Source organism: Rutidosis leptorrhynchoides, chromosome 3 (assembly GCF_046630445.1).
Source record: "Rutidosis leptorrhynchoides isolate AG116_Rl617_1_P2 chromosome 3, CSIRO_AGI_Rlap_v1, whole genome shotgun sequence".
NCBI classification, from domain to species: domain Eukaryota; kingdom Viridiplantae; phylum Streptophyta; class Magnoliopsida; order Asterales; family Asteraceae; genus Rutidosis; species Rutidosis leptorrhynchoides.
The window spans coordinates 337,763,136-337,773,855 of record NC_092335.1 but is presented as its reverse complement, the minus strand read 5'-3'; the positions used below and the strand labels follow the sequence as shown (position 1 = coordinate 337,773,855).

General features: G+C 35.0%; 1 protein-coding gene across 1 annotated transcript; it reads left to right on the top strand.

The window, feature by feature from the left end:
* Positions 1-7,408: 7,408 nt before the first annotated feature.
* LOC139901148 (uncharacterized mitochondrial protein AtMg00310-like) lies at positions 7,409-8,269 on the top strand. Its single transcript, XM_071883883.1, has one exon. The coding sequence runs from the start codon at positions 7,409-7,411 to the stop codon at positions 8,267-8,269; it is 861 nt and encodes a 286-aa protein (XP_071739984.1).
* Positions 8,270-10,720: the final 2,451 nt, after the last annotated feature.

The following is a 10,720-nucleotide window of genomic DNA, read 5'->3' as shown; positions in this document are numbered from 1 at the left end:
AAACACTACATGTATATATATTTTAACTGAGTCGTTAAGTCATCGTTAGTCGTTACATGTAAGTGTTGTTTTGAAACCTTTAGGTTAACGATCTTGTTAAATGTTGTTAACCCAATGTTTATAATATCAAATGAGATTTTAAATTATTATATTATCATGATATTATCATGTATGAATATCTCTTAATATGATATATATACATTAAATGTCTTTACAACGATAATCGTTACATATATGTCTCCTTTAAAAATCATTAAGTTAGTAGTCTTGTTTTTACATATGTAGTTCATTGTTAATATACTTAATGATATATTTACTTATCATAATATCATGTTAACTATATATATATATATCCATATATATGTCATCATATAGTTTTTACAAGTTTTAACGTTCGTGAATCACCGGTCAACTTGGGTGGTCAATTGTCTATATGAAACCTATTTCAATTAATCAAGTCTTAACAAGTTTGATTGCTTAACATGTTGGAAACACTTAATCATGTAAATAACAATTTCATTTAATATATATATTTATAAACATGGAAAAGTTCGGGTCACTACAATCGAGTCCAATCACCATCACGATTCATCAGAACTTTGGTATGATTTACCGTAATATAACCACGTTGATCGAGTGTCGTTATATTACGCTAACTCATACCTCCATTCCCACATCACTCTATAGATTCAAGTTCGTGTAATCGTGAAAATTTAAAATGTACTAAGTATAGCGACATCACTAACGTGACTCGTATTGAATCGAAAGAACTAGTGAAACTCTAAAGAAGCATTCCTGAGGGAAGTGTATGAATGATTTGTTCACGTTAAATGCGGTTCAAGTCAAACAATAATGCATTTAGGTACGAAATGAGTAATGAATCGTGATAACGAATAGTACGCAACCGTAGTGATAAGTAGTGACAACGATACTCATCTAGAGTAGTGACGGTAGTAGCAAGAAGTGGTAGATAGTAAGGAACACCAGTGTGACGCCGATAGTAAGTTGAAACGATGGCGAATTAAAATCTGGGAGACAGAGTTCCCGAACAAGTGTGACTAATGAAATCGTCGTCATCCCTACGCGTATGAATCTTGAATTTACGTGTGTTACCAGAAAGTTGCAGAATACAAGTTCGTATGATGAAAACTTGGTGCCATTAAGAAGTTTGCCTAAGAATGATTCAAGTATAATGCACAAGTAGTCAAGTAAGTCCTATCTATAGCAAATGTATGTCAGAATGCAATGGCTAACTATCCGGTTGTAGTCTAGATTCACTAATGCGTCCTAACGACTCTGTCACACACACTAATGCACATCCTAGTTCCCTACAACCAACGCTCTGATACCATCTGTAATGACCCGACAAAATCGTCATTGACGCCGCCGTTAACTTAGGTCCCATTATGTGGTCATAGTCCCTATATGAGACGCGTTTGACCAAAATTATGTCGCAATCATTTGGAATGTACAAAACTTGCAAAGTTTAGTTTACCAATTGGATCGACAACAAGTTTAAGTTTACAAAAGTTATAAAGTGTAAATGAAATAACTTGCGACATAATTAGTTTAAAATCATGGTTTACTATAAATAGAGAAAGTATGCATGCTTAAAGTTTGAATCCAAAAGCGCTATCCCTAGCGTATGCATGTATGCTTGACTCCAAGCAAGTATCAAAGTGTGCGAAAGCATGTATCAAGTAGCCAAGTATGAACCTGAGAAACATATAGAAAACTGTCAACGAAAAACGTTGGTGAAATCATAGATGTCGTAATAAACATTATTTTTGAACCACAAGATTTAGTATTTCCATAAAGTTGATCATCCAAAAGTTTGCATTCCAAAAGTATTGTTCGCGAGCACCCAATTATCAAGACTTAACGTATCCTTCCATAGAACCCCATCACAATAGTGTTAGAACATACACTGTTTCTCGAAAATATATTTCATTCGTAGACGGTAGCGAACCGTCCGAAATGAGGGTTTGTCAAACCCGTATGGCCACACAATATAAGTTCTCGCTTACACCCTGCAAGTGTAACTAATGATAATCGAATTGAGGATTTTTGTTCTAACTCGCTGTGGAATGTTTGTTTCCTCGTACTTGTGTTCAAAGTATAAAAGTAAGTAGTACAAAATGTAACAAAGTATATATTTCTCAGCCCACGATTTAAAAGTATAAAAAGTTTTTCAAAAGGTGGGACTATGATCTCACATCGAGTGCACGAGTATAAATGTACTTCACAAAGTAAACGTGTGCATGAAAGTTGCTTAGTCTTGACCTAAATAAGTAAGTTGTATCAATTAACCGGTTACGACACAAGGTCGGGCGAAATGTGTTCAATTAGTCCTATGCCTTGTTACGACTCGATTATGTAGCATGTGAATCACGTTTTCAAGTTTCATGCAAGAATCAAGTATAAAAGAAAGATTAGAACGATTGCATAAGTATTTGGTTAAGTTTGACTAAAAGTCAAACTTGGTCAAAGTCAAGTCAACGGGGTCGGGTCGGGTATCTAACAATTTTTCTAAGTTATATAATCATATATGAGCATGTTGGCCAAGTTTCATGTTAATAGGAGGTGCGTATCATAGTTAGAATTAAACGGTGAACGACCAAGCGAAACAGAATCTGGCAGTTCATCTGGACGGCGTCCAAAGAGTCTGGACGGCGTCTAGCATTAAAGGACTGGACGGCGTCCAAGAATCTGGACGGCATCTAGATCAGTATACAGACCCTGTTTTGCTGAAACACACAAGTGCACGAACCAAAACTCAAACTAACACAATTTGTGAACCGAAAATACTTAGAACATGTATCTTATATCGTTGGAAAGATATTTTGACAAGGAATACAACTAACCACATATCATTAATCGAGTTCATCATTTACAACAACAAAAACGTCATCAACTGATCGTTAAATGTTCATAATCAAAGTCTCAAGTTCGTAAAATGCATTTCATGATTCGGGAATCAAATTTATACATATGATATTCCATTTTGAAGGTAATGAAACATGTAATACAACTAAACACTTACCAACATCATTTCATGGCATTCAAATTATCAAAAGTCATTTTAAGAGTTATCAAACCCTAACCAAAACTCACAAAATCAATATTCATGTGTTTGAAGTTTTCTTAATCAACCTATACATCAAAACAAAGCTAGTGATACTAGTAACATAATTAAAACATGAACTTTAACAATTTAACAACATTTAATCACCCAAAACTCAAGATTAAGTATACCCATTTCAAATGTTCAAACTAGTTACTCAAAACCACAAATCGAGCAAACAAAACATGTATTCATGTGATTGTCATAGTTTAGTTTGGCTACTAAAACTATAAATAATGGTGAAAGTAGTAAAACATTGGTTTATTTCAAACGCTTGTACACCGTGCAGGACGGAGATCTGTAAAGTCATGACTATAAAATACAAGTTTGGTTACTTGTCAATATCACGGGCATTAGATTGGCCGGAAGACTCTTGATATAAGCATTGGATTACTTATATAGACGGATTCGACATTGGATTGTCAATACGTGTAAACACTTATAAGAAAATTATAAAAGTCAAGAGTATAATATTTAGAGCATTGGCTTGCTCTCTGTGGACAACATTGGATTGTTGTCACAACAATAAAAAGATTATGTCAGACATAGAGGGGTCGCTCCCGTCATGCAGCATAACATTTATTCTATGTTATTGTGCAAATAATGAAAGCTGGTTTTTTAATTTACTATTTTTCAAATATTAAGGAACTAAGTTGTTTCTTTGCTCGAGCATATGCCAGAATAAACACTAAATGCAGAATAACGACGCGCGCATAAAAATACTATAAAAAAAAGGCATTAGTTTGCCTGCGTAAATATACGCAAATTGCGGCATTAAATTGCCCGCACAATTAAATACCCCTTACCTTTTGGTTGGGATGCCTCAAAATGACTGAGTACAGAGCTTGTAAGTCAGATGCCTTGAATGCAATGTTAATCTCCGATTTATCGCATTGTTGCATCCAGAAGGCTCCTATGCGAATAGTTGGAAAAGCCTCGACGTGGCCTTGAGATTCGGAACTCAAAGTCACTATCGAGATGTCTTGAACGCAAATGGAAATTTCGAACAATGTTTGCTTCAGGAAAGCCTTACTTTACGATAAACCGTTTTATGAGTAGACCATGAATTTGTGCTATGGTCCACTCTTCATTAAGTCCATGGTCGCGTAAGCGCACCCATGTCATATCTTTACTAAATCCATGGTCGCGTAAGCACGCCCATGACATATCTTCATAAGTCCTTGGTCGTGAAATGCCTTTGGCTGTTATACTTAAGGCCATGGACGCATGGCAGTACTTTGTAAATCCATGATCGTGAAATGCTCATGGCCAGTATTATAGTTCAACACAACTAAATACTTTAGTTATATTGAACTGGAGGAGTAACGATATACTAATATACTATTAGTATACTTTTACGGCATTATTATATGGGGTTTACGTTTCGTAATTGTCCCGCATAGACATAATTGTATAAATCACACCTAAAGTATGTCATTCATAAGTATAGGTGTTCGACATTGGAGCTGCCATGATCATGGCGTCACTTGGCACAATAGATGCTCATTACGCATCATTACTTGGCGTACAAGATGTGCAACAAATGCTTATTGCAACTTTATTAAACGTGACAGTTCTTTCAAGTTACATGCGGTGGCATATATTATAAGTTCGATACGATACATTTGCTACATATCATACCGAACTTGGGGGACTTGATGATCTGCATAGCGCATCGGGCTGATAATTGGATTTGTGCTTGAGCCTAGCCCGTTAGCGGTCCATTGGCTTTTTCCCTTAAAACCCTAATATTGCCTCTATAAATAAAGGGCAGGACTTCTACCCTAAAAACACACACACATCCTGGAAGCTCAAACGCTCTCATCTCCTCTCTAGGGTTTTACCACACAAGTGTAGGATTTTCCCCTAAAACAGCCATAACCACCCTCCCGAAATCATCATCTCGGCTAGGGTTATCATGGTAACCGGATCGGAGGTTAACGCCGCTGTACATAACAAACTCCCCTCTATTGCACTCAAGCGTATCTCTAGCATTCAGTGGAAATATGCTTGATCATTAACATAAAGTGTATATAAACATTTAATTAAGATACAAATTCTTATAAAGTGATTACATCAACTGTTAGTACCATGAATAAACCTTTTAAAATCTATAGATATGTACATTTTTTTTTTATTTATTTTGTTTAGAAAAATTATTTATTTATTTTTTATCATCAACATAATAGTTATTGAGATTTGTCATCTCTTGAATTCAATAATTTGTTTGAAATCTAACAGACCAATCATAGTGTGACATGTGACGTGACAATCACATGTGATTGAAAAAAAATTCAAAAAATTTTTTTAAAATAAAAAATTTAATTTTTTTCCAATTTTTTTTAATTTTTTTTTTAAATTTAGCATGTCAAATCCAATTACACGTCATTGAAAAAAATTCAATATTTTTTTTTTAAATTTCAACATTAAACAGACTTTAATTCGGTGATTTGATTAAGTTTGTTATCGTTTCGTGATCATATCTTCAAAATTTCAGACTTTAATTCGATGATTTGATCAAGTTTTGATCAAAAACTTAGTGTTTAAAGGTTTTAGCACAAATTTACTGAAATTCGTCATTTTACTAAAAAAAAATTTCAATCACATATGATTGAATTTGACATGCAGAATCACATGTGATTGAGTTTTGCAATCACATGTGATTAGCATGCAGAATCACATGTGATTTACTGCATGTCAAATTCAATCACATGTGATTGAAAAAAAAAATCGAAAAAACAAAAAAAAAATTCGAAAAAAAAAAATTTTGAATTTTTTTTTTAAATTTCTTTTTTAATCACATGTGATTATCGCGTCACGTATCGCGCTCTGATTGGTCCCTTGAATCTCAACTTAAAAGTTGATTTCATTTGAATATTTCTCTAGTTATTGAATATAAATAGTAAGTGTTCATGTAGTTCTACTATCATAATTTGGAAAATCAATAAATTGCAGACAATGTATACATCCTATATATAGTTACAACAACACGTGATTATTAAATTTCCATTATCTAATACTAGAGAACCACAAATAACATTTGAAGCAGATTGTATTTTAGCATACAAAAAGAATAACAAATTGTTTCAAACTACATGTTGACAAAGAAGAAAATATACAATGTAAATCAAATGCAGTAAAAAAACAAAAATTACATTTTACTCATTTGTTACGTTTACAATTTTCATGAAGCAAATACAATTTAAGATTTAACACACTTTCTGCAAAAGGTCAACATTTATCTTCCTCAATAAGTTCCCAATTGCCATTATACACATCTTTGAATAGCTGTGATTTGCCAAATTGAGTTTACAAACAATTTCTCTTTTCTTTATATCTGCAAAAAACAAAATCACAATTGATGTTATTCCTATAAACAATTCGAAGCATTTCAAAAGTTTCAAAAAATTTGTAATATTGGCCAAGCTCCACTCGCCGAAGAAAATCGTATCATCCGCGTATTGAAGATGAGATAGAGTGATAAGTTCCGACTTCCACCCCTTTGAATCTATTATTTAACACCGCGGATTTAGCAAGCCAATTCAAACCTTCCGCCGCAATAATGAAGAGGAAAGGCGAGAGCGGATCGCCTTGCCTACCCCCCGTTGATATCTTGAATTCCTTCGTGGGTGACCCGTTTACCAACACCAAGATAGAAGATGATTGAAGACAAGTGAGAATCCATTTCCTACATTTAGCCCCGAACCCCATAATACTCATCATTTTCATTAAGAAATTCCAATTTAAACAATCAAATGCCTTTTCAAAGTCAACCTTAAAAATTAGACTTTTTACTTTCTTATGCTTAAGAAAATTGATGGATTCATTAGCAATAAGGACACCGTCTAGGATGTTTCGTCCTTTTATGAAAGCACTTTGTTCGAAATCCACCAATTTAGGAACAACTTTTTTGAGACGATTGGATAGTAGCTTCGCGATGACTTTATAAAAGCTTCCGATGAGGCTAATGGGCCGATAATCACCAAGGCTTAATGGGTCTTTCTTTTTAGGGATAAGAGTAATGAAGGAGGCATTGCAACCCGCGGAGATTTCACCATTTAGCCAAAATGAATTAACAGCATCCGATAGGTCACTTTTTAGAATACTCCCAAACTTTTTGTAAAATCTCATGTTGAACCCATCGAGTCCCGGAGCTTTATTACTCCCGCAAGTTTTCACTGCACACCAAATCTCCCTATCGATGTGAATATGAAGAGATTAGAAAGTTGGAAACCGGTAATCAATAAGTTTGAAAAAAGACTATCGGATTGAAAAGTTCGCTCAATGTCTTTTGGTGGACGCTTGACTCTCGTCGGTTCGGTCTTAAATAGTTTGCCAGTGTACTACTTTTCACACTTCCGTGCCCTGCCTTGTGTGCTAAACAAATTAGAAAGTGTGAGACGAAAAAATTTTTGGGGCGGGTCGGGGGATGTTTCAAAAATGTCTTGGGTTAGATGGGATGACGTTATCCGGCCTTTTGAGGCGGGAGGACTTAACTTGGGTTCTTTAAAATGTAAAAATTGGGCTTTAATCGGCAAGTGGTGGTGGAGGTTCAATACCGAATCCACCTCTTTGTGGGTTAAAGTCATAAAAAGTATTTATGGGGGGTCGGGGCATCTTTTGACGGGCGGGTTATCATGTTCATCTAGCTCTAACAGTTTGTGGCTAGATATTGTGAAAACATGTTTCAAGATCGATGAAGTCGGAATCGACTTTACACGTTCAATGGTGCGAACAATTGGGAATGGCAATAACACTAGCTTTTGGCAGGACCCGTGGCTTGGTAACACTCCACTCAAAATTACCTATAGCAGGCTGTTTCGATTGGAAGTGAACCAAGACGCCAAGGTTTGTGATCGAGTGATATGGCAGTCTCATGCCTTCGTTTCTGATGCAGTTTTGGCCCGGGTTCCAAACGGGCGAACAAGAGGTGAGCTGATGGCGATTAACAACATGCTACAGGATCTCAGTTTCGATACAACAAAAGAAGACTCGTGGGTTTGGTCGTTAAGTGGCAACGGTAACTTTTGCACAAAAATTCTCAATGATCTTATCTTCTCGAAGACTTTTCAAACAGGTGGAATCACAAATGGTGCGACTCTTAGGAATAATCTTATACCGAAGGAAGTTGAAATCTTCATATAGCGGGAAAAACGGAAAAGGTTACACGTACTCTTGGAACTCGATAAGAGGGGCATTGACCTTCACTCCGTCCGTTGTCCGCTATGTGATGATGAATTGGAATCGATAGAACACTCTCTATATTGGTGTAAACATGCAAAAATTATTTGGGACAAAGTATTCTCATGGTGGGGAAAAGCGCATCAACAAAGCTACGAGGACATATTCAACAACAACTCCATGTGCGTAACTTCGGGCATTGACGTGAAGGTTTGGCAAGCGGTGCTGTGGGTGTGCGAATATCTCATTTGGAAAAATCGGAATCATAAGGTTTTCAAACTAAAATGTTGGACGCCTCCGGTCGATCTAAATGAAATACAAATTTTAAGCTATGAATGGATATCAAAAAGTCCAGGATGGAATTCGTTCATACACCCACTGTTGTACTAAAAGTAGCGAACCATTAATGGCCTTGGCATCATAGTTTGTGGCCGCTTTACACAAGTTTCTATAAAGATGTGCGAGAACCGCACTACCCCAACTAATACGATTAGTTGGACTCAAGTCCAGGATGGTATGCAAGAAACTCAAAGGGACATCATACGCATTAGCATCAGAAAATAGATTGCCACCCATCATAGCTAAAATATATACTCTAGCCCGGTGTTGGTGAGACGCAATAGTGTCTCCAACTTCTTCATTCAACTCCGTCATTAAAACGGAAATTAATATCCTCCCTCTACGTATACCCCTATCACCAATAGCCTCAGGGGAGATCCCTAAATAGGTAACAACAAACGGTATCCAATCGCTATCATTTGTTTCATACCAAATACCGGAGAACACATCCCCGTCTATTGGTAAACCAAATAAAACCTGAACGTCTTGCAACGTTGCAGTTGCTTCTCCTACAAATATTAATATGGATTAATATATATATTTATATATACATATATCTATATATATATATATATATATATATATATATATATATATATATATATATATATATATATATAAAATATAAACTTGACTAAATTAATAAATATAAATATATATTCGTAAATACTATTTTAAACAATTATCTAATTTTATATATATATATATATATATATATATATATATATATATATATATATATATATATATATATATATATATATATATATATATATATATAAAATATAAACTTGACTAAAATAATGATATATATTACGAAAATATAATAATATATATTAAAATAAATAATTAATATATATAAGGTAATGATTTTGTACCAATCGGTAAATGAAACGTATGTGTCTCCGGGCGCCATCTTTCAATCATAGTAGTAACAAGTGACCAATCCAGTCTTTGTTTACCCGATTTATAAACTAAACCCAAACCCACATTATCGAGATACACCTGCACATGCTCATTAATTCTTCCATTTGGTAGCCGTTTAATATGCTGCAAAAAGCTCAGATCAGCTCTTCGTGGTTTGACCAACGTCTCCTCGTCAAGCTTCTTTGTAAAAATAATAATGAACTATCAACCGGCTCCGATCTAGCACGTACTTGGTTCGTTTGAGCCATCGGTTGTAGCGACCCAACAAAATCGTCATTGACGGCGCCGTCTACTTAGGTCCCGTTACTTGGTCATAAGTCCTTAAGATGAGGTTTGACCAAAAATATGTCGCATTCATTTCAAATGTATAGGACATTTCAAGTTTACAAAAGTAGTTCAACGACTAGTCACATTACAATGTTTAACGTACAATTGAAACCTATGCGACAAAATTTAAAAGCAAGTCAAAGGGGCTCCAAATATGCAGGTATACTCGACATCCAAGCAAGTATCAAAAAGAGTGCGGAAGCATGTATCATATAGCATTCAGGGACCTGAGAAAACATAGAGAATCTGTCAACGAAAACGTTGGTGAAATCATAGGTTTAGTAAATGAGTATGTAAGTAAAATAAGTTGAACCACAAGTTATAGTATAAGTCGATTTTCCGAATCGTTTGAATTCCATAAGTATTGTTGTTTACCGAGCACCCAATTATCAAAGCTTAACCGTATCATTTTCCTCAGCATAAAAGTGATAGAACATACACCGTACCAGAATATATTTCATTCGCTTAACGGTAGCGAACCGTTCGAATGAGGGTTAGTCAAACCCGTATGGATCCACACAACATAGTCTCGCTTACACCATCTGATGTAATTAATGATAATTGAATTGAGGGTTTTCGTTCAAACTCGTCCGTATCTTTGTATTCGTATTCGTGTTCGATGTATAAAAGTATGAAAGGTATATATGCATATGAAATGTATATAAGTATGTAACGTATATGTTTCTCAGCCCACGATTTAAAAATATAAAAGTTGTTGAAAAAGTGGGACTATGATCTCACCTCGAGTGCATGAGTATAAAAGTACTTCACAAAGTAAACGTGTGCATGAAAATTGCTTAGCCTTGACCTAAACAAGTAAGT